The sequence below is a fragment of the Acipenser ruthenus genome, chromosome 58 (genome assembly GCF_902713425.1).
Source record: "Acipenser ruthenus chromosome 58, fAciRut3.2 maternal haplotype, whole genome shotgun sequence".
Lineage (NCBI taxonomy): Eukaryota > Metazoa > Chordata > Actinopteri > Acipenseriformes > Acipenseridae > Acipenser > Acipenser ruthenus.
The window spans coordinates 1,005,526-1,029,949 of NC_081246.1; the positions used below are offsets into that span (position 1 = coordinate 1,005,526).

General features: G+C 39.7%; 2 protein-coding genes across 2 annotated transcripts; one reads left to right on the forward strand and one right to left on the reverse strand.

Moving 5' to 3' along the window:
- Nucleotides 1-151: 151 nt before the first annotated feature.
- LOC131724992 (zinc finger protein 239-like) lies at nucleotides 152-11,458 on the reverse strand. Its single transcript, XM_059018226.1, has 3 exons — nucleotides 10,611-11,458; nucleotides 4,138-4,458; nucleotides 152-3,455 (listed from the first exon to the last, which is right to left on the reverse strand). The coding sequence occupies exons 1-3, from the start codon at nucleotides 10,936-10,938 to the stop codon at nucleotides 3,169-3,171; spliced, it is 936 nt and encodes a 311-aa protein (XP_058874209.1). The 5' UTR covers nucleotides 10,939-11,458; the 3' UTR covers nucleotides 152-3,168.
- A 3,701-nt stretch (nucleotides 11,459-15,159) lies between these two features.
- LOC117971177 (zinc finger protein 251-like) lies at nucleotides 15,160-22,308 on the forward strand. Its single transcript, XM_034919208.2, has 3 exons — nucleotides 15,160-15,948; nucleotides 17,770-18,090; nucleotides 20,047-22,308. Exons 1-3 carry the CDS (start codon nucleotides 15,621-15,623, stop codon nucleotides 20,697-20,699), a joined length of 1,302 nt encoding a protein of 433 aa, XP_034775099.2. The 5' UTR covers nucleotides 15,160-15,620; the 3' UTR covers nucleotides 20,700-22,308.
- Nucleotides 22,309-24,424: the final 2,116 nt, after the last annotated feature.

The following is a 24,424-nucleotide window of genomic DNA, read 5'->3' on the forward strand; positions in this document are numbered from 1 at the left end:
CGGGAGTGCTAGTGTTAGTGTATTGCTGCGAGTAGAAGCGCGTTTCGTGTCTCGGCAGTGCTGGCGCGCTGTCTGGGGTGTCAGGTGCACAGTGCAGCTGTATGTAGATGGGGTCTGTGTTGGCTGCACTGTGATTTGTGGTTTTCACTGCTTTAAACTGCATCCTGTGCCGTCTCCATTTCTTCCTGCTGCGGATCAGATACGCTGCCACTACAATATATAGCAGATTGTTAAGTATCTGGAATGTGAATTGAATGCATTGATTGCTAGATTACTATTACTATCTAATCGGATAATGCTTTTAAATGACAATGAGTACCGGGTGCATTTAATATATCTAATGAGTCCTGCTTTCAATACACTCTGATGAAGACAACACGTCGAAACACATCAGCGTACCTGTTTTTACCTTCTTTTAATGAATAAAGTATGAATAATTGACACACTTTTCGGTTGTAGACTTTTATTTAGTATCCATATTTTCTACTAATATATATATATAGAGATATATATAGATATATTTAGAGATATATAGATGCACAAAAAAACCGCATCACTCAAGTCTAATGGATTTAATCAAATATTTTAAATTTAGATCAAACAAAATCACAGATCAAAGAATCATGAAAAGTTTTCAGTATGAAACGTGACACACTGTCAAAATGAACACATTACAAAGTTAGCATTGGGTATGACCTCCCTGAGCATTAACTCAATCCTGCAGCGTTGACGCACAGACCTGATCAGCCTCTGGATAGTCTGCTGTGGGATGTTCTGACGCTCTTCCTGTGCAGCTGCAGCCAGCTGGTGAAGGTTGGCTGGTCGCGGTTGCCCCACTGTTGGCTTGAACAACGCATTAGTCAGCATAACGGTCCTGAGCCGGTGTGGTGACCCTCTGCCTTCCAGGACGTGGCCTGTCCCTCACAGAGCCGGTTTCCTGGTTTCTCTGGACTAGTCTGCTAATTGTTGAGTCCGGGCAACTTCTCTCACAGACAGGCCGCCTTCAATCATGCCGATAGAAGCCGGGCGATCTTCACTGTTCTTGCGTTTAATTAAATCTTTTCAAATGGCTATTTATACAGATTCTTAATCAACTCATTTTGGCAATTTTAACTCAACTCAAATAACAAACACTGAGCACCTGGTGTTTTTATGAAATCACATGACTTGAGCTCAGTATATTGTTATCCCAAGGAACAAATCAACAAACCTATCTGCTCACTATTTAAAATGCAAATAACATTATGTATGTGCCTTATATTGTAAAACTTAGACTGCTGCGTTTTCATTGTGCATCAGTATATATTGTTTCTTCTAACTTGTATCAAAAAAACAATTTGGGCAAAACACACATCATAGCAGATTTCAGTCTCTATTATTAATTTAATATTAATTAGTGTTAATATTTTTTTATTTCACATTTCAACCCTAGGGTGTCATAGTGTGTTGGGTGTCTCTTTCATTAGAGGTGTTCCCTCGTGCAGTTTGAGGGGCAACAGTCATAGGAAACATTGTATTGGTGTATTTTAATATCTTATTTAGTTAAATCAATTACTATACTTTTTAGGGGGGTCCGACTTGAGCCTTGCAGTCTGTGCTAGTTAAGATATTATTTAGTTAAAATCCATTACTACACTTTTTTGGGGTGGGGTGGGGTGGGGTGGGGTGGGGTGGGGGGGGGGGCAGTGTGTGCTAGTTAATGTTTTATTTAAAACACTTGAATTTGAATTGTTTGTATCTAACACAATAATTCCATAAATCTCACCGGTTGTGTATTTCCAATCATTATATAGGTATCAGATGTGCAGTTTTAAAAGAAAAACATGTTATTTTAAATCATTACATCTGTTTCTATTCTCAGTTAAAAGAAATCTGTTTGCAAGCCAGGCTTTCAGAGAGTGTTGCACTTCAACGGCTAATTTCCTGTCCTGAATTAACCAGCTGCTTCCCTTATTGACTGTTACACGCTCTGACCCAGAAGACACTGCTGAGCAGAAATGACTTTGGAAGTGTAACACATTTCAAAGTAAGGGATACAAACTGAGAACTTTCTTTAACTTAGTGTACTGCCAATGAAAATACCTGTTTACTGCAGCATTGATGTGTGTTTGCTCAGATTACAAGGTCAACAGGGAGGGACTTAGCTGCCAAAAGGGTTCAGGAGCTTGAAGATGGGGGCTCTATAGCAGCCTGTCTGAGAACAAGGTGACCAAGGAGGGGAGGATGGAAATACTGCAGACACGTGAAGAAACAGGCTTTTAGCACACTCTACTGGGGAGAAAGAGGAACTACAACTGTAACATAATTACGGCTTCTAGTTTTCAGGTTTTATTTTTGATCACATGATGTCCCTTTAAACATATTTTGAGCCGATTCACTTTCTTAATCACACACTAATTCCCAAAGGAAGTGGTTTCTTTTTACCCTTGTATCTTGATGGAGTTCACAAACGACGTGCATTGATCTCTCCTGATTGTGTTTGAACCTGCGTTTCAATCTGCCTCTAATCGCTGCATTCAGCTTATTAGTTTCCACTGCGTTAGTTTCTAGTAGTGAGTCGCTAATTTAAACAATCTGGTCTTCAGTTAAGGCTTAACAACTATTAATTAAGGTTTAAAGGGAGGGAGAGAGATGGAAAATAAAACCCAAAAACTAGAAGCCCTAATTATAATGGAATAACACATGGACCTCTTAAGAGGTGGTATCTGAGTGCTGTCTAGTGGAGAGGTAGAAGTACTGCAACAAATTATAAAGAGTGTGTGATTGTGTGATTGCTAACTGTTTTGTTCATTTCATTATAAAAATGTGATCACAAAAAAAGCACAAAGGCCAATTAAAAAAAAAAAAAAACTTGCACAAAAAAGATCTGTCTGTATATTCCCATATTGTCTTATTGGTAATCATCCTGTGCCTAACGCTTTTAGAAGAATCTAAGAATGTTCACCTACAATCCAGAATTTTCCAGACTTCTAGAATTAGGTTCTGCATCATCATATTGAAATTTCAAGCACCTTGTAGACAATACTATAATAGCATCAAAGGGTTTGAATACTTTTGAAATAGCATTCTTGGAGTTTTGCAAAAGAAAATTGCTGGAATAAATAATTGTGACTGGGTTTTTGCCTTGTGAGAATGTCCCACCAAGTTAAACCTCTCAACATTCAGCATTCAAGATTTCTCTCCTGTGTGATTTAGTTGGTGTGTTTTAAGTTTATCTGTTCGAGTGAAGCTCCTCCCACATTCATTACAGTGGTATGGTTTCTCTCCTGTGTGAATTCGTTGGTGTCTTTTAAGGTCTGATAAACGAGTGAATCTCTTCCCACACTCAGTGCAGTGATGAGGTTTCTCTCCTGTGTGAATGCGCTGGTGGATTTTAAGCCGTGATAAACGACTGAAACCCTTCCCACAATCAGCACAGGAAAATGGAGCCTTTCCTGTGAAATTTCCTTTATCGGCTAGAGGAAAAAAAAGAGAAGAGAGACAAAGGTTATTGTACAGCATTCTTACACATTCACTCTTCTGCAGGGCTTCCCCTCATAACCATGACCAACTCCTAGAGTGAACTCTGATGAGAATACAGTCAGACCCGCTTAATATCACTCCTGTTAATACCAGCCTCCTTTTATTATCATCACATTGAAATTTGCCAGGCAGAATAATTGGTGTCAAATAAGACAATGCTTGAGAATATCACTTTGATTATTGAAGCACTCCGGTTAATATCACTCGCATTTGCAAAGCCACCGATTTCCACCCCACTTAATATTGCTTTGAGGAAAAAAAGCATAAGATCAGGTTTATATTCAAGTACTGTATTGAACTGTTTCTTCTGATGACATTTAGCAACCTGACTGGATTGATGAGTAGACATGTGATCTCAGCACCACTATAAAGCTGTTGGAGCAGCACAACTGCAAACAGTCTACCAGAAACAGGAAAGGCAAAGATCTAACAGGCAAAGTGGCATGATAGTGGATGCACTCCCAGCGATGGCGCAGTAGCAAGGAAAGTTATGTTGCAAGCCATTGACAATGTAGAATGACCATAAATATGAATCTTCAGTACCCTTCTACAGTTTAGTAACTAGTTTCTGTAAGAGCAATATACAGCTCAATGTTTATTGTTTTGTATAATTACCTCTAAATCCCAGTTCACATTCAGGTGGACAGTCATCACACAGGCTGGATCCCAGCTGGTTGTTCTCCTCAAGTGTACAGACATTATTTTCAGTAGGAACTTCCTCTGCAATGGGGACACATTCCTGTTCTATGAATTCCTCTTTAATAGTAACACATTCAATTTGAAGGACCTCTTCATCTTTAACAAATCTCAGCTCTGTAACCTGCTTTAGACTTGCACACCACTCCTGGTCAAATGATTCCTCTTGTGTGTAAACTGCTTCTATCCTTGGCCCCTCCTGTGCTTCAGATTTAGGCATAGCATGGCTCTCCTTGGGATCTGTGTGAAAGAAAATTGTACAAAATTATAGCTATTACTTACCAGCCAGGCTCCTCTACAAAGCCAGCCCCTTGTCAATTCTATTGAGAGAGGTCATTGGGTCATTCCAGTGGAACCATTTATGAGGAGGTGTTTTTTTTAAATTTTAATCAATTTATTTTTAAATAGATATGCATCCAACATTGCTTCTAAAGTATTTGTGGTTGAGGGATGATTAATGCCCAACTGAAGCTGAAATATACACTACCGGTCAAAAGTTTTAGAACACCCCCATTTTTCCAGTTTTTATTGAAATTTAAGCAGTTCAAGTCCAGTGAATAACCTGAAATGGTATAAAGGTAAGCGGTAAACTGCCAGAGGTTAAAAAAAAAAGTTTAGGTTACCAAAAACTGAAAAATAATGTACATTTCAGAGTTATACAAAAATGCCTTTTTCAGGGAACAAGTAATGGGTTAACAACTTACAGCTGTTCTGCAGCAATGGAAGTAAATTAAGCCTTGAAAGTTGATGCTAACAATTCCTACAGGTGTCCCAACTTTTGTTGATTACTTACAAACCCTCTGTCTGTATAAAAGCAGTGTTGGAACAGACTGTGTTACTACACTCTCTTAAGCATTATTTGGACAGTATTGTACTGCAGGAAGTAGTATATTGCTCTCATAATGGTGAGAAAAAGGCAATTAACAAAGGAAGACAGACAGACCATTATAACCCTTAAAAGTGTAGGTCTTTCCTTTAGAGAAATTGCAAAGAAAGCCAAGGTGTCAGTGAGTACAGTTTCCTACACCATCAAAAGGCACTTGGAAACTGGAGGAAACTGACAGGAAGAGGTCTGGCAGACCCAAAGCCACAACAGAATCAGAAGACAAGTTTCTGAGAGTCAACAGCTTGCGTGATAGGCGGCTCACAGGACAACAGCTTCAAGCACAGCTTAACACTGGTCGAAGTAAGCAAGTCTCAGTTTCAACTGTGAAGAGAAAACTTCGAGCTGCAGGTTTAACAGGTCGAGTGGCAGTAAGAAAGCCATTGCTAAGATGGCAAAATAAGAAAAAGAGGCTTGCCTGGGCCATGAAGCACCGCCAGTGGACTACTGAAGACTGGAAGAAGGTCTTATGGACTGATGAATCAAAATTTGAAATCTTCGGTTCATCGCACAGGGTTTTTGTACGCCGTCGAGTAGGCGAAAGGATGGTTCCTCGGTGTGTGACACCAACTGTCAAACATGGAGGAGGAAGCGTGACGGTCTGGGGCTCTTTTGCTGGATCCAGAGTCGGCGACTTGCACAGAGTGAGTGGCACGCTGAACCAAAACTGCTACCACAGCATTTTGCAGCGCCATGCAATACCCTCTGGTATATGCCTAGTTGGTCAGGGGTTCATCCTACAGCAAGATAATGACCCAAAACATACCTCCAGGCTATGTCAGAACTACCTTAGAAGAAAAGAACAAGACGGTAGGCTTCAAATCATGGAATGGCCAGCACAGTCTCCAGACTTAAACCCCATCGAGCTGGTTTGGGATGAACTGGACAGAAGAGTGAAAGCAAAGCAACTTGCAAGTGCAACATTTGTGTGAACTTCTTTAACAGTGTTGGGAAGAACTTTCCGAACAATATTTGATTTCCATTGTAGAAAGAATGCCACGAGTGTGTTCGGCTGTTATATCTGCGAAAGGTGGCTACTTTGATGAGTCAAAAATTTAGATTAAATTTTGTTAAACAAAACGATTTCATGATTTCTTTTTTTATCTCCAATTGTTTATTTGTTCTATGCTTTAATTTCAGAGATTGCGACATTAAACTGCGTAAATTTCAATAAAAACTGGAAAAATTGAGTTGTTCTAAAACTTTATTTTAAATAAAGAACATACACATTTTCATGTATTTACATTTTTGTTTTATCAAATAAAATATGTATTACAGTCAACCATCTTTAAACTGCCTGGTAAGGGCCATGGGCAAAAACGGGTAATAAATGAGGGTGGCGTTATAGTGAGGGTCAAAAAAACACACACCCCCACACCCTTCCATGTTTGCAATAAAATCAAACGTTTTATTTTTTTAGTTGTACAATTACAGTATCTCCAGGCCATTTTAATAAAACATTAATCTTTTTTTAAAACTACAGTACTAGTTCTTAACATAACAGTAAGTATACTAGTGACGTTTTATCATCTTTTCCCATCTGTTACTTTTGAGGAACAGTTTAAGTCAGCCTTCATTTGTGCAAAACTTGCACGTAAACAACAAGCCTCTTACCGTAGTTTTTTATTTTTTTAACTGTGGTTTATAAAAGTCACTTATTTTAGACTGCGTCAAGCCTTTTATAGGTTAAACAAATCAACCCGTTCCATCAAGGTAAGCCATGGCTCAAGTTCCATGATAAAAGTGTAAGGAGAGCTTTGCTCGGGGCTCAGATTCACCTCAGTGTAGCCCAGAGCATGAGAATCTGTCCATTGAAAATGATTATTTTCTGAGCCACACAAACACATATATTTGACACTGGCATCTGCACTGCCTTCAACTGTTTATGTTTTATTTCTCCATACATGTATGTATTGGGATGGGTCAGTAGTCAAATACACGAAAATACCAAAACAACTATTTGAATAGCAGATTACATATTCGAGAACACAAATAAAAAGCCTTCTATAGTAGCTACTAATTAGAAGCAAACGCGTCTTTTTAAAATGCTGGCGCTTGACAAGTCAGTCTCAAGTCAGAAGCTGTTATTTGCATTTTAACGTAACGACCCTAATTAATCATGCAATACCTGTAACAGCAAAATCCTACAGTAAATGTATTCTGTTTGACAAAGAGACTGTACTCAATAACTGAACTTGAATCTGTGTTTTTGTAGCTTTATTACTGGGAATGTGTGGATTTTGTCAGTAAGCAGATTAGTCAACTGACAGAATGGAAACCTGTATAGTTTAGTTAGCTCTTCCAGAAGGAGTTAGGTTTCGTTTGCTTTTCCTTAAAAGTATCAAACCTACAAAACAAAGCGCAGTGTTTGACAAATAAACATACAGGTATCGCCCTGTTTAAAAATACAGGAGTATTGTTGCAGTGTGTTGTGTCCACCACCATCGGCATCAGGAACCAAAACTTAAAAAAAATCAAAAACGTATCTGAAATATATTTGCAGGCAAACTGTTTAATCAAACATGAAACCTCAATTTGCTGCTGTAGATTGATATCAAAGGTCACAGATCATTATCCTAACCAGCGCTCCTTCTAAGCTTTTTAGATACTGAGAAACTTGCCGTTTTGGCTGAGAAACAGTAAATTATCAGTGAGAAACCTTCGGCCACGCATTAACCCTTTTAATATATTTTTGTTGCATTTATACAATTTTGAAACAATATTCCAACACAAGTAACTCAACAATTTTACAATTCGTTTTAAATTTAAACCAGACATTTACTGTGGTTCTGCCTCTGATTTTGAATCATCCTCTGATATATGGATAGATAGAGACATTTATTTATTGATAGAGACAGTGCCGTGAAAAAGTATTTGCCCCCTGTCTGATTTTCTGCATTTTTGCACATTTTTCACATTGTATCTGGTCAGATTTTTTTGTGGGTTGTAGTATTATACAGAGGGAGTCAGAGAAAAAATGATACCAAAGTTTGGTGTTTCTTTCATTTGTTTGGTGTGCAAGGTAATCAAACATGCAATCTTCAGGTGTGAAAAAGTTATTGCCCCCCCTAGTTAACTCAACCCAATTAAAGGGATAATTAGGGCCAGCTGTTTGAGTACTTTGGTTAACAACCAGGCCTGATTTGGGCCAGCCCTGCCCAATATAAATCTGACTAACTTTGGTCCTTACCATCAGAGTGAAGTTGTCAGCACACAGGTTCTAGACTGAGGCACATCATGCCACGAACAAAAGAAATTCCTGAAGACCTCCGGAAAAAAGTTGTTGATGACTATCAGTCTGGAAAGGGTTACAAAGCCATTTCTAAGGCTCTGGGGCTCCACTGAACCACAGTCAGAGCCATATTCTCCAAATGGAGAAAGTTTGGGACAGTAGTGAATCTTCCCAGGAGTGGCGACTCTGCCTCGGCTAAATGAGTCAAAAGTGGAACTTTTTGGCCAACATGTGCCCCGTTATGTCTGGCGAAAACCAAACACTGCATTCCACAGTAAGAACCTCATACCAACGGTCAAGCATGGTGGTGGTAGTGTCATGGTTTGGGGATGCCTTGCCATCACTGAAGTTTTGGAATGGCCAATGGACTCAAAGTCCAGACCTAAACCCCATTGAGATGTTGTTGCAGCACCTGAAATGAGCAGTTCATGCTTGAAAACCCACAAATGTCACTGAGTTGAAGCAGTTCTGCATGGAGGAGTGGGACAAAATTCCTCAGCGGCGCTGTGAGAGACTAATCAATAACTACAGGAAGCGTTTGGTTGCAGTTATTGCTGCTAAAGGTGACATAACTAATTGAGTCTAAGGGGACGATTACTTTTTCACACGGGGGCATTGGGTGTTGCATAACTTTCTTTAATAAATAAATGAAATATGTATCAAATGTTTGTGTTATTTGTTCACTCAGGGTCCCTTTTATCTAATATTAGGTTTTGGTTGAAGATCTGATAACATTCAGTGTCAAAAATATGCAAAAATGCAGAAAATCAGACAGGGGGCAAATACTTTTTCACGGCACTGTAGATAGATAGATAGATAGATAGATGACAATAAGTGTATGATTTTTATGAAGCGTATATGTACCTTTATGAAGCCTGTCTGAGATCTTATCATGAATGCAGCCCTGTCAGTAGACTGCATGCTTAACTGGCAGCCTGCATATAATTGCTTTATAAAACACTGGCGTCTGCACTGCCTTCAATTGAAACCACGGATAGGGCTAATGATTTTCCATTTTTGGGAATAGCAAATTCTGTTTTTTCCCCACATTTATCAATGTATTAATAATTAAACATGACATTTGAACATAAATATAATTTTGATAGTTAAAATAAGTAAATTAATAAATATTACCACAATTATTTATTTTTTATTAAAGCCAAGAGTTTTTTTTTTTTTTTTAATAAGACTCTTGCTGCTGTAATAGTAAGTAATGTACCTGAAGACACCTGTCTTAATGTTCACAGACATCACTGGCTCATTGCTGGCATTAAAATAAGCATTATTTATTAGCAGACACCCTTATCCAGGGCGACTTACAACTGTTACAAAATATCACAGTACAAAGTACCGCATTATAAAATATCACATTACAAGTTATCACATTACAGAATATAATACAGGATAAGCAGTTATATGAAAGTACAATACGATCACATTCAAGTAAGAGCGAAATAAAGAATACAGTAACTTATAAGAGCGAGTTTGACTAAGAGCAGTTAAAACTTACAGTAAATATTTTCTTACATGAGTAAAGTCCAGTAAGAACACGTATGTATGATACATGGATGAGAATGGTTTCAAATAAGAGCAATTACAAAAACGTGAGTACGGTTACATAAGAGTAAAATCAAATACAAGATACAGCAAGTAGTTACAGTTTGGAGCAGTGGGTGAATACGGCAAGATCATCCGATTGTAATGTAGACGCTTTATTGCTTCTTTGCTAATTCTGCCTTGTTATTTGCTAAATTTAACTAGAGGTGTCTCCGGACAGAGAACTCTTTATGAAACGAACGGTGTGTAGTGTCGTGGCTACACTTTACACAGCAAAGCCATCAATGTGCTTTAGGAATGTATAGCTAGAAAAATAGCTTTGATCTCGTTTCTTCATCGTTAGATAATATAATTTAAGAAACGGCCAGAGTTTAAAATTCCTAATAGTAGCTTTATTAAAGGCAGGTAACATGGAAGGAAATAAGATAAACCATAACGAAAACACAACAGAAAGATTGCGCTTCACTTATTAGTATTCAATTATACGACGAGTTCAAAACTGTAAAACACCGAGCAGCACTCTCTATAGAGGCAGGATCGCCAGACGCCTGCTTCCCGACCTGAACCAGTAGATCCGCTGGCGCCCGAGCGGGCTCTGCACAGATATGACGTGCTTTAACAATCAGTGAATCAGCTACAAGACAATCTCAAATTCTTATCAAGACCTCACCAACAAAAGTGACTAAAAGTTATTCAAACAGTTGGAATGATCAATCTTACCTTGAAATAACCCCTGGTTCTCGTTCCTCTGAAAGTCTTGTTCATTGCAGTCGGGGTTCATGTTTCTGAGAGGTTGTTTAATGTCTGCATCTGCAGCGTTCATGCATTCCCGCACTGCTTTCAACTCGCTCTCTGATATTTCCAATCTCAGCTTCAGACTTTCATTCTCTTTCTCCTTTCCAGCCATTTCCATTCGGAATTCAGTGAATTTGCCGCCGACAACTTTTGTGATTTGGCACAAGACGGTGTCTACAGCCGCTTTCACTGCGTGCTCGATGGTAGAGGCGAGCTCGTCTTGAAAGAACGACACGGAGACACTGAAGTCCATCTTCACTGGTTTTTAGTCCAGCGGAATCCAGTTGCTGCAGAAACACGCGTTCTGGTTTTATGTGGTATTTGTTACTGGGGAATTCCCATTAAAATAGTCCACACTTCTTCTGGAGTGATATCTATAGACAAACAGACTCGTCTTACTTAACAAGGAGTAAACTTTCGTCTTTCAGAATCCTGCAGAGTTTTGCTAATACTTAAACGCGTTTGTTTTCTCAGTAAATAATCACATTAAAATGTTCCAGCTACGACAACACGCGCCATTCTGTTCTCAAATTAAGAACTGTATCGGAACTCCAGGCAGGTAATAAACACATGAATATATTAGAAAAACATTTCAATCCAACCTAAATATTTTAAACAAGTGATCAAATGCTATAATATCACCAGTAACTGCAACCATGTCTCTCCTGCATAAACAAAGCGAACTGTTCCTGTATTAAAATAAAAACATCACTGCTAGTGGGCGTGCCTGGTTGTAACCGTCGCCTATTGGCTGGAGAAACCGACTAGTTTGCCAAGAGTGTGGGTGCGTTCACGGAGATCATTGTGCGCAGAATCCGACCAGTTTAGCCAATGATCTTCTAAGAATGATCTCCGTGAACGCACCCATTGGCTGCGCAGAATGATCTCTGTGAACGCACCTGTATAACTGCAGGCCGGAGGCGTGCTCTGTGGGAAGCTTTGCGCACACATCTTTAAAAGGCGTTACACCCCTATCACGTGACAATTGAAAAAAACACAAGCAGCAGCTCGCTGTTGCAAATTATTCTCTTAACGATCGGGTCCGTGTAACGCTTATGATCACTTCAGTTTTGCTTTATGGTTCTGTTTGTCTGTATGCAGTCACAGTAGCCTGTCTGCACCCTTTCTAACCCATGCAGTGTGAACGGTTCTGTTTGTCTGTATGCAGCGTCACAGTAGCCTGTCTGCACCCTTTCTAACCCATGCTGTGTGAACGGTTCTGTTTGTCTGTATGCAGCGTCACAGTAGCCCGTCTGCACCCTTTCTAACCCATGCAGTGTGAACGGTTCTGTTTGTCTGTATGCAGCGTCACAGTAGCCCGTCTGCACCCTTTCTAACCCATGCAGTGTGAACGGTTCTGTTTGTCTGTATGCAGCGTCACAGTAGCCTGTCTGCACCCTTTCTAACCCATGCTGTATGAACGGTTCTGTTTGTCCTCACAGGAAAAAAGCTGATTATGAGGGTTGGGATAAACATTTTAGAAAACCCAAAGATCAGAGATGCCATTTTAGCTCAGGTGGTGTACACTGGTGCTTCCACACTGCTGTTGTGTGTCTCTTCACTTTGACCGTTTCACACGCTCGCTTCAGAGGCAGGCTGCCTGCCGTCTCTGTCTCGTGTGGTTCAATGGGATTTTCTATCTCAACACATTTTGTGTAAGTGGTCATCAGTCACAAACGCAGCGCAGGCTTTGTGTCTGTGTATGCATGTCAAAGGAAATGTATATTCCAATTAAAGCTCTTTATCATCCATCAGTAAGTAGTTTGCTTACTTATGTTTATCAGTTGTAATGCTAGTCTGTCTATTTTACAGCAATTTAGTGTGGGCAGGTGCTCCATAAAAGGGGTTATTATCTTGAGAACGAATTGAAATATGAGATGGGACATACTTTACCAGTTTTCTCCAGCAGACAGATCAATGGCCTTTTTATTGTAATTCTCTTTATACATAGGAGACCAACATGACATGAGCATTAGTCAACCAATATCACCTAACATATTAGGAAAGATATACATGCTTTTGTTAAATATCTTACAATGTCAAATTCCCCTAAAAAATACCTTTGATCACCATTAAGCAGTTTTATTTTTAATTAGCAACATGCCATGTGTCATTCAGCATCATTACATAGAACAGACATGGGTTTCCCAGCTCTGAAATGTGTGTAGATGATTTACTGGGTTTGCTATGAAGGGCTGAGAGCCTGGCTGCTCTGAACAGCCTCTTGTGGTTCCCAGCTCTCCTCCTGTTCCTGTGTTCTTGTAACATGGAGTCTGGTGCTTGTTTCAGCTTCCAGAGCACTTCTCCAAGGACACCCCGATGGAAGGCATGAAGCTGTGCTGGAGAAAGGAGGATGGGAAGATTTTCCAGAAGCAGGAGGAGGAGGAGGAGGAGACATGCTCTAAACCCTGAGGCAGCAGAACCTGACCAGTACACCAAATTCATTGGCTTAGACTAGACCTGCTTTTAGATGATTAAGCTTGCCTAAAGCGATACTTTACATCTACATTATCTGAATGGTTAATTTCGTACCTGTTTAAAATGCCATTAGGTGTGTTCTGAATCATTCTCAATTGCTGTTTCTGCTCAGATTCCCTCAGAATCTGGGATTTTGTATTGAGATTTTGCATTGACTAGCTCAGAGTTTCATAAGCAAAAACACCATTAATGGTCATTTCTAACAGAGCTCTTAAAATAAACAAATCCCCTGGACCAGATGAGATCCTCCCAATAGTACTCAAGGAAATGAAAGACGTTATTTACAAACCGCTAACCAAGATCATGCAATAGTACCGACAGACTGGAGAATTGCAAACGTAATTACAAATCCCAAATATTGTGTCTGTTTTGGCAAACACACATTTTCTCAAGTTAGCTGTCAACCGGGCTACCCTTAGAGACTGAAGGACGGACGTTATCCTGGCCAAATGCTCTCACCAGGTGGAGCTGTAAATCACCACATCGTCAATATACGCTGCCGCATATTCATGATGTGGATGTAAAACCTGGTCCATCACTCTCTGAAATTCAGCGGGCGCACCATGTAGCCCAAACGGCATGGTTGTGAACTGGAACAACCTTTCAGGAGTTGAAAATGCGGTTTTCTCTCTAGAACTGCAGGTCAAAGGGATCTGCCAGTATCCCTTCGTCAGGTCCAGAGTGGAGATAAACCCAGCAGTCCCCAGTCTATCGAGAACGTTTGGGCAGTCAGATCTGTGAAAATAAAGTCCCGGGCAATATATATAGGCTCTACATTTTAAATGAACTTTTTAATCATGTACCTTTGATACCGTTTTCAGTTTAACGGGGTGTGACTAAAACCTGTCCGGTACGGTCCGATACACTTTTAGTCACGCGCTATACTGTCTGAAGCCCCGTTAGTCCCGCCCGGTACTATCCGATACACATACTAATACATATTAATAATAGATCGCTTCTTACAGATACAGATGTATATTTACAGATTATTTGATATATTTTACATGGCCTAGTTTTTGCAGTGGCAGAACTCCAAGTAGGAACGTTGCGAACACTAGCTGTTCATGGTTCTGAATGAGAGGGAGATGAACCCACTTATCTGTTTACATAATTAATTAATTTGTATACATCTGTTATTTATTATTCATATTTATTCATATATATATATATATATATATATATATATATATATATATATATATATATATATATATATTACTAACTTTTCAGTAGGCTACAATACATAACATCTGCACAGTAAAAAAAATGTATGTGACGGGGTTGCTCACGTCAATTTAATTAGGCACGTTCTATTGTCGTTTTATTTATTGATAACGATGGTTTGTAAATCTAGTGGGTGATGCTAAACTTTTGGCAGTAGCTGCAGGTTAGTCCCCATTATTATTATTTATTTCTTAGCAGACGCCCTTATCCAGGGCGACTTACAATTGTTACAAGATATCACATTATACATTATTATACAGATATCACATTATTTTTACATACAATTCCCCATTTATACAGTTGGGTTTTTACTGGAGCAATCTAGGTAAAGTACCTTGCACAAGGGTACAGCAGCAGTATCTCCCACCTGGGATTGAACCCACGACCCTCCGGTCAAGAGTCCAGAGCCCTAACCACTACTCCACACTGCTGCCACACCATTATCGCGGTCTAACTTTTTCTGATCAGTTAAACCAATTACAGAGACCCTCTGCAACAAGATCACCTTGGTACAGATTTGCAGGATTTGTAGTCCGCATTTTACTGGTAATGCTGCAATTGACCCCTGCAGAAAACAAAACAGTCCAATCCGTTAATAAAACAAACAAAATAAAATGACCCGCACATTCGCAGCGCGACCCGCAGTTTTGGAATACAAAGCAGGGAGACGAAACTGGCGCCATTTCGGATCCACTGTACGGATATTGTGGAAAACACAACGCAGCAGTGACCAGCATGGCGAACCCTGGTGTCCAGTTTCATTACAGCCTCTTCTCGCCATCCCGCCCTGCCTAGACAGGGGGGTCAGCCAATCAGTTTCGCAAGGTGGGCTAAGACTGTTGCTGCAGCCAATAGTACGCGACAATTTCAACCAGGCACGCCCACTACCAACGCTTTCCTTGCCTTAGGAAATGGAAATGTTTGCTTCGCGTAGGCTATAGAGAGAGGGGAGTGCAGCTGCAGCTGATTGTACAGCATTTTATCACTTGCTGTTTAAAGTAATAGGTTGGGTTAAAATGTTTTCTAATTATTTATAAGTACATGCATTTTTTTGTTCGTTTATTACCTGCATTGAGTTCTGAAACTGAGTCCCTTTTTCTGAGTGGAGCGCGAAAGTCAGTGGAGCACCAGAAGTGCGGATTATATATGAATTGAAATTATTCATTAAAAAAAGACTACATTAAAATCAAACAGGATTCCGCTACTCGAGTCTCAAGCTAACAGTCAGTGAAGATGGACGTCAGCGTCTCCGTGTCGTTCTTTCAAGACGAGCTCGCCTCTACCATCGAGCACGCAGTGAAAGCGGCTGTAGACACCGTCTTGTGCCAAATCACAAAAGTTGTCGGCGGCAAATTCACTGAATTCCGAATGGAAATGGCTGGAAAGGAGAAAGAGAATGAAAGTCTGAAGCTGAGATTGGAAATATCAGAGAGCGAGTTGAAAGCAGTGCGGGAATGCATGAACGCTGCAGATGCAGACATTAAACAACCTCTCAGAAACATGAACCCCGACTGCAATGAACAAGACTTTCAGAGGAACGAGAACCAGGGGTTATTTCAAGGTAAATATATTATTATTGATTTTTATGTCTGGGTGACTGTTGGGTTCCTGATGCCAATAGACACAACACACTGCAACGATACTCCTGTATTTATAAACAGGGCAATACCCGTATGTTTATTTGTCAAACACTGCAATTTGTGCCTTAGGTTTGATACCTTTAAGTTAAATAAAATAAAACAAAACATAACTCATTCTGTGACAGCTAATTAAGATCTATAGATTAGAGGTCTGATCGGGCCAACATTTAAAACCCGATCCGAACCCTGACTCGACCAAACTAATCCCAACCTGACCCGAGCCCGAGCATTTTCAAATATTTGCATACCTGACCCGACCATCTCCACAAATATAATTCCAAATATATACGGTATTTAAACCTAGTACCTTCCGTGTAGTCTATTCCCAATTTCCCTTTAAAACGTAAATAAAGAAACAAATCCTTCTCAATTAATCATGTATTATGTACTTCCTTTCCTAATAAGGGAACACTGCATGATTTAAAAGAGTGATTGAAAACGAGACGTGTGTTTCAATTGAAAGCGATGGTCTCGAGGAGTCGAATGGGTCAAAGTGCACGTATGTTTTCCTCTAGAGGAATTCTCACTTTTTTGACTTCACTACTGTGTTGTGTCTTTTTTTCGAATAGCTCAGGATGCTCATATAGCCTTCATCCATGTATTATTCATATGGGGACGGCGATGCGTACCCCTGGGGGTACATCAAAGGGTCATAGGGGTTATGCAGGATGACTTGGAATGCAAAATTAAAATAAAAAATGAACTTGAATTGACTTTCTCTAAACCGCTGTGCATAATTATTTAAGTTTGTTCAGCAACTCAAAGGTTACAGCCCGAGTATTTCAAATTTACCATCCACCTCTACACCTGTGATTTAGATTGGGAGAATTTCCTCTCTGATTAGGTGTGGCTGTATTTTAGTGACAGAAATAGTGGCTGGTTGAATTTGTTTTTGGAGTACATACAGATATATAAAAATATATCTATCTTGCTAGAAAAAGAAATTAAGGAAGAAAACAGTCTGCAGAAAGTGCAAAGCGACACAGAGTCCCTTTGGATCATTTTTATATTGTCTTTAATAAAAAGTTTATCATTGCTAGCTCTTATAGTTTAATCTTATTGATGCTGTAAACACACAATTATGCGGAGATGGGAAGCAAATGGTAACAAGATAAACATCTACAGTGGATTATTTATAATAACTTTGCTCAGTAGAAAGCAAATCTGTGTTTCTGATGATACTGTCTTTTTATTCTGTGCATCCAAAGACTTCTTATTAAAAGTTAAGGATTACTGTTTTGATATTCTGTACTCAACCAGCAGTTGTCAGTCCCAAACTGTTGTGTCATAGATTATATGTTAAATAAACAGGAACAAGTTCTAATTAATCGGATTATTCTGCCGTTTTACTGCAGATGTGGTACCATTCAGTAGTGCGAAAATTGTAAAGGGTACATGAGCTGAAACCTACAGACAGAAGGGGTACAGTTTAAAAAAAATAAAAAAGAAAGATTGAAACAATATACTTCCCCTCTATAGCTTTTCCATCTACTTCACCACACCGGTTATACACCACCTAGTGGAGGCATTGATCACCCCTCTACCACAAATACACCCAGCTCAGGGTAATGTAACTGGGCACACTAAATAAAACTAAATAAAATAAAAAATAATAAAAAAATTGTTCCACTGGAATGACCCAATTACACCTCCCAGTAGAATTCTGACAAGGGGGCTGCCTTTGTAGAGGAACCTGACTAGTAAGTAAGAGTTATAATTTTGTACAATTTTCTTTCACACAGATCCCAAAGAGAGCCATGCTTTGCCTAAATCTGAAGCACAGGAGGGGCCAAGGATAGAAGCAGTTTACACCCTAGAGGAGTCATTTGATCAGGAGTGGTGTGCAAGTCTAAAGCAGGTTACAGAGCTGACATGTGTTAAAGATGAAGAGGTCCCTCGACTGGAATGTGTTCCTATTAAAGAGGAATTCATAGAACAGGAATGTGTCCTCATCGCAGAGGAAGTTCCTGCTGAAAATAATGTCTGTACACTTGAGGAGAACAACCAGCTGGGATCCAGCCTGTGTGATGGTTGGCCACCTGAATGTGAACTGGGATTTAGAGGTAATTATACTTTGGTCATTCTAGCTAAATCTACCCTAACCACTATGTCAGTGGCTTGCAAGTTGCAACATACCTGTCTTTGCTACTGTTGCATTTACAAGATGTGCACCCACTATCATGCCTCTTGCAAATGCTGTTAGATCTTTGCCTTTCCCTGTTTCTGGTAGACTGTTTGCAGTTGTGCTGCTCCCACAGCTTTACAGTGGTGCTGGGATCACATGTCTCATCACTGGGTGATGCCAAATCCAGTTGGGTTGCTAAGTGTCACCACTTCTCAGACTTTGTCATAGTGAGCCTCCCAACGCTAAGAACAAAAACAATTGCGCCTCCCCGTTGAACTGACAATGCTATATGTTGCAAGAAATTGAGTAATAAAGTAGAAGGGTTGTGATCAATATAGTTATAATGAGTATGCGTTTCAAAGTTTCATAGTTATGAGTATTTCATAAAGCACCTTTTCATGTTATCTTACGGTTCAAAAACAGTACAAATCGCAGCAACTAAAACAAAACTGCACAAACATTTCAGGAAATCATAACATCAAACAATATTAGATTATGTCAGTATAATATCCATCAGTCCTACCTAATCAGTGGGAATGGGTGTGTTTGTTTCCTTGCTGTACAAAGTAGTAGAATTCGGGGTTGCAGTGCAGAAAGGTGGAGCTGCAAGTCATCTTCCACTGAAAGATGGGAGCGATACTTTTGTTTTCATTGCGGTAGAACAATTGCATGCTGGATACTGTCAACTGACAGATCACCACACTGTTGCACAACGTCTTCCAGTGTTGAAAACATGCAAACAGATCACTGCTGCATACATGAAGACCACAGTTGAAGTTTGTTAATGAATGCTTCTATCCGATCATCGGCAATGAAAACATTTGCATCTCGTCCCTGAAGTGACACATTGAGAGAATTCAATCGCTAGAATATGTCGGCCAGATACGCCAACAAGGCAAGCCAACGAGTGTCACTGAAATGTTGTACAGGTGGAGTGTTACTATTGGCAAGAAAAATGTGGACTTCCTCGCGCAGTTCAGAGTTTTGTCAGTGCTTTCCCCCTGGATAGCCAGTGAAATTCTGCATGCAACAACTCTGTGCAGTTTGCCCTCATCTCTTCACATAAAATGGCAAAACCCCTTGAATTAACTGATCGTGTCGTTTATAAAGTTTCTCTGCAATGGTAAGGACATCAGCTCCTCCGGCATCATCTTGGCAGCCAGTGCCTGTCTGTGGATCATATAATGAATCCACACTGTCACGGGACCCACATCTCCCGTGTCACAAGCCCGCTGTGCCGTCCTGTCATAGAATGGGCACCATCGCTGCAAATTCCAAAACAACGTATATACGCCAATAGCTGCGCAGCATTCGATACATCGGTAGAGTGTATCTGAATGGGATAATATGAGCTCTGACTAACACACTGTAAGAGCTGCTCTTTTCCATCAGTGGCCATCTCTGCAATACAGCGTGCAACTATGTCATTAGAGAGCAGGATCACGTCTAGCTGTGCCGCTGCTTTCTCTCCTATCATCATCGCACCTATGTTGTGCAGTTTACCATCTTTAGCAAAGAAACAAGGTAAGAAGCCTCAGTAGCTTTCATGTTAACAGTGCTGTACACTTCAATGATATTTTTCTGCCGTTAACTCACTCAGCTTCCTCTGAAAAAAGTTAACAGTTTTAGATGCCTTGTTTCCAGATGCCGTCGTAGTTTACATGGCCTCTTACTGTCAATTGCCAGAACCTCTCCACATACAAATAAACTTTATCATATTTTTGGCTTCTGCATTTTGCTGGAACGTCTGCAGCTGCCGTCTGTTTATCTTGTGTTGTACGTTTTCCTCCCTTTGTCACAAAACAATCCATTTCTGCTTCTCACTGTGTGGAAGCCCTTCATATGAATTCATGTGTAAGAATGCTTTACAATAACGTGTGTCTCTCTTCTTTAGTTTCTACAGCAGGAAAACACGACTCCACTCCATCACCCCACTGCAAAAACTTTTCCAGCGGCAAACTGCAGAGCAAGAAACACAGAGAGATGACACCCCAAGAAGAACATCTTAAAACATTGAGAGTTAAAATTCCTTCTGTACAAGCACTATTTGTTCTGGAGAGTATAGAGACTTCAAATTCTGTGTGTGTGAACAATTCTGAAACCCGGTGCAACTTGAAGACCTTGCCTTGTTCTACTCAAGGGGAGAAGAGTTCCCATCAATTAGGCTCTCCTAAAACTCACAAGGGAAATCACACAGGAGGGACTCAGTTTCACTGTGCTGATTGTGGGAAGAGATTCAATTGTTTATCACTTTTGAAAACACACCAGCGTGTTCACACAGGAGAGAAACCTCATCACTGCACTCAGTGTGGGAAGAGATTCACACAGTTAGGACATCTTCAGACACACCAACGAATTCACACAGGAGAGAAACCATACCACTGTAATGACTGTGAGAAGAGTTTCAATCAGTTACAAAATTTAAAAACACACCAACGAATTCACACAGGAGAGAAACCATACCACTGTAATGAATGTGAGAAGAGTTTCAGTCAGTTACAAAGTCTCAAAAAACACCTACGAGTTCACACAGCAGGGAAATGCTGAATGTTGGGAAAAATTTCAGCTGGTGGGACACCTTAAAAACCAGAACATTTCATTAAACCCTGGCACTGAAGAGATTAATGTGAAAAAAAAAAATATGTATAGTGCACTTAAGTTAAAAATCTGCCAGGACTTTTTTGTCTTTGTTTCAATCTAGGGGAAGTTCTCGGGAAAAAAAAAAATCCGACCTGTATTTGAAAAATAAATCCTAATCGAACATTTATTCCATCTGCTGGTAATAAAAGCCATGCATCTTCCACAGAGAAGGGTGAATCTTAAAGATAAATACGGGTCACTGAAAGTTCACCATTTCCTGTCTGCTGAACACAGTAACTAATGCCTATACTTGACACAACTGCTGAACCAAGGTGTAAATGCTGGGCTTCTCTTTACATCCCTTCAGGCTGGACCACAGAGCAACGACCATCACAGGATTGTTAATCTTCTTCATAAGAGTGCTTTATTATTTCAAAAGAGACTTTTGCACATCCCTCGAAGTCATAAAGGAAGGTAACTGTGATTTTGTGCTGCATAGCTTAGAATTAGGATGCTGTTTATTATTTATTTCTTAGCAGACTATAATTGTCTGTTTAAATGCTTGTAATGATAGTTGTGTTCTAAATATGTGTAGGTGATATTTGATGTAGGTGTTTCTGAATTAGGGGTGTTAATTGATTAATCACACCTGTGGGCTTTGATGGATCAATCTGGTCTACATAAGTGCAGTATCCAAAAATGGGTTGCGAAAATGAAATTTTGAAATCTGGTGAAGGGTACTTCTAAAGCCCTTGGCAAAACTGCAACTGGAAGGTATCCTCAGTACTTCGCTATCTCAGAATGAAGGTAGTGCTTTTCTTTCATGGCAGTACTACAAGTGTATTGTATCATCTTAGCCACAAGTAAGTTGATTTTCCATTTTATTCAACGTATTTCTTTCAAATGGTATCAGACAATTAACAGCTCTATCGTACTGATTTAACTACAGTGTATATCTACGGTCCAAAAATGCAATTAATCAGTCATGTAAACAAGAGTGAGTCAAGTGAACAAATACATCTTGACATTCCAAACAATCAGACCTACCTTCTCCTCCTTTTTTGCTTTTAAAAACACTATACACCTTTTAAACCATCCATTTGCAGTTATCCCTCCTTCCTCTTCCAATGAAACATTGAAATTAAAGAGCCAGGTGTGAGCCTCTCAACCCATGAACCAACACAAAAATTGTTAGATTCGGCCATTCTAATATTAGAATATCTTATGTGTTTAAGTACAAATATATGTTCCCAACTGGGCAAGAACCTGATCCTGCGAAAATAAGAAATGGATTTTTACTTGCAATACCTGCATATGTGGTGGACCAACTAAACCCCAGACTAACAACTTAATTAATACATTTCCATCACATTAATATATTATAATCAAGTGAAAAATTGTGAATGCAATATTTTAAAATGTGGAGATTGAAACATACAGAATGTTTTTACAGTAATTTGGTTTGGATTGCAAACTGGTAAGCTGTATGTATCCCAAGTTCTTACGCATCCTGTATTTTGGACCATTTTATTAAAAGGTTGAAAAATTGTTTGACTTAATAAATGTGAAAAATGTTGGAATGGCTCCAAAGAGACCTATTGGATTTCACAATTACAGTTTTAAATGAGTTGTTACCTTCCTTTTCTTATGATTTTACAAATGAAAATTGAAATTAAACACATTGCATTTAAATATCTCAGCTAGTTTAGGTGGTCAAATAAATGAGAAAACAGTAAATCAATATAAATTGATGTCTGCCAACAAAAATATGCAAGTCATTATATATAAGAACATAAGAACATAAGAAAGTTTACAAACGAGAGGAGGCCATTCAGCCCATCTTGCTCGTTTGGTTGTTAGTAGCTGATTGATCCCAGAATCTCTTCAAGCAGCTTCTTGAAGGATCCCAGGGTGTCAGCTTCAACAACATTACTGGGGAGTTGGTTCCAGACCCTCACAATTCTCTGTGTAAAAAAGTGCCTCCTATTTTCTGTTCTGAATGTCCCATGATTAAGCCTGCTTCTGAGGGCACAAATGCTATTGGAATGTGGATACGTTACAAATTAAATAAATAAAAAAAAATGATAGTATTTTTCGTGATTTTGTCAAGAACTAGGTTTTGTTGCGGCTGATTACATTTTGTTATGCAGTCTGTTTAGAATTACGCCAGCCTGCTGCATTCTGCTTAATGTGACTGGAGTTTGCAAAACAATGCGCTACCGGTAATATAAACCATAATGTACAAACTGACTTGATCAGAAGAGTTAAAAAATGAGCTCTTTGTAAAATGTTATTAAATGTTTCTTTGTCCTTGAAAACGATGTCTCCTTGCTGTAGATAAGTCTCCCACATCACCTTGCCTTTAACGCCTGCTTTTCAGAGTTCTTAAAATAATCACACAAATAGGAGGCCCGCAATTACCGGCACCTTTAATAAATTAGATGGAATATTTAATAGACCTCATTTGCAAAATCCCATCCCAATTTTAGCGGTTTCGTTCAGAAACGCCCCAGAATTACATATGCATCAAGGGCTCAAGCGCACAGAGACATTGCCCCTGCAAATCATGTATTAATTGTGTGTTTATGCCATTGCATGTGTTTTATAAATCCCATCCAAGAATTCAGAACCCCCAGCGCCTGTTTTACGGTCGTAAAACATGCGCAATCCTTTTATAAATCTGGGCCTCAGTGTTTCAGGTCCCAAAACACGGTTCTCCAGATAAAGGAATGTCCCACGAGAGATACAGGAGTAATCTGTCTCCATATGAAGACCTTTATTCCCCCCCAGTAACTATTTACATGATCTGGAACACGCTGAAATATAAAAAAAGGCACATAAATTACAAAGTAAAATCCCAAACATTTTTCAAAAACTATTTATGTATTAACTTTGCCATGAAGTGTATACCTATGACTTTAAATAACTATTGACCTTGTGGTGTGGTGTTAATGTAAAAGTCCAAATTTGAGGAGAAATAAATACAGTTCTCCAATAATAGACCATAAACAGAATGAGCATTTGCCTCTTGAGGTCAAATAAATAAATCAAATAGTGAATAAATAAATACATAACATATTACATAAATACACACACAATGGTAAAAGTGAGTAAATAAAACAGTAAAGAAATAAGACCAATAAATAGATTTCCTTCCTTCCTTCCATCCACCCACCCACCCACCCAACCACCCATCCATCCATCCACCCACCCATCCATCCATCCATCCAACCATCCATCCACCCACCCACCCATCCATCCATCCACCCACCCAACCACCCAACCATCCATCCATCCACCCACCCACCCACCCACCCATCCATCCATCCACCCACCCATCCATCCATCCATCCAACCATCCATCCACCCACCCATCCATCCATCCACCCACCCAACCACCCAACCATCCATCCACCCACCCACCCACCCACCCATCCATCCATCCATCCACCCACCCATCCATCCATCCATCCAACCATCCATCCACCCACCCACCCATCCATCCATCCACCCACCCAACCACCCATCCATCCATCCACCCACCCATCCATCCATCCATCCATCCACCCACCCATCCATCCATCCATCCATCCAACCACCCATCCATCCATCCATCCATCCATCCATTAATTAAAATTGGAGTTTTAAAGAATGGTTCTAGTTTACTTTTCATTAACATGAATTTATAGAGA

What these genes read in the sequence shown, in the direction of transcription:
- LOC117971177 (XM_034919208.2), top strand. Translation starts at nt 15,621, where the DNA reads ATGGACGTCAGCGTCTCCGTGTCGTTCTTTCAAGACGAGCTCGCCTCT. An exon ending in GAACCAGGGGTTATTTCAAG is followed by an intron (nt 15,949 to 17,769) that starts GTAAATATATTA and finishes TCTTTCACACAG; the next exon opens with ATCCCAAAGAGAGCCATGCT. An exon ending in ATGTGAACTGGGATTTAGAG is followed by an intron (nt 18,091 to 20,046) that starts GTAATTATACTT and finishes TCTCTTCTTTAG; the next exon opens with TTTCTACAGCAGGAAAACAC.
- LOC131724992 (XM_059018226.1), bottom strand. Translation starts at nt 10,938, where the DNA reads ATGGACTTCAGTGTCTCCGTGTCGTTCTTTCAAGACGAGCTCGCCTCT. An exon ending in GAACCAGGGGTTATTTCAAG is followed by an intron (nt 4,459 to 10,610) that starts GTAAGATTGATC and finishes TCTTTCACACAG; the next exon opens with ATCCCAAGGAGAGCCATGCT. An exon ending in ATGTGAACTGGGATTTAGAG is followed by an intron (nt 3,456 to 4,137) that starts GTAATTATACAA and finishes TTTTTCCTCTAG; the next exon opens with CCGATAAAGGAAATTTCACA.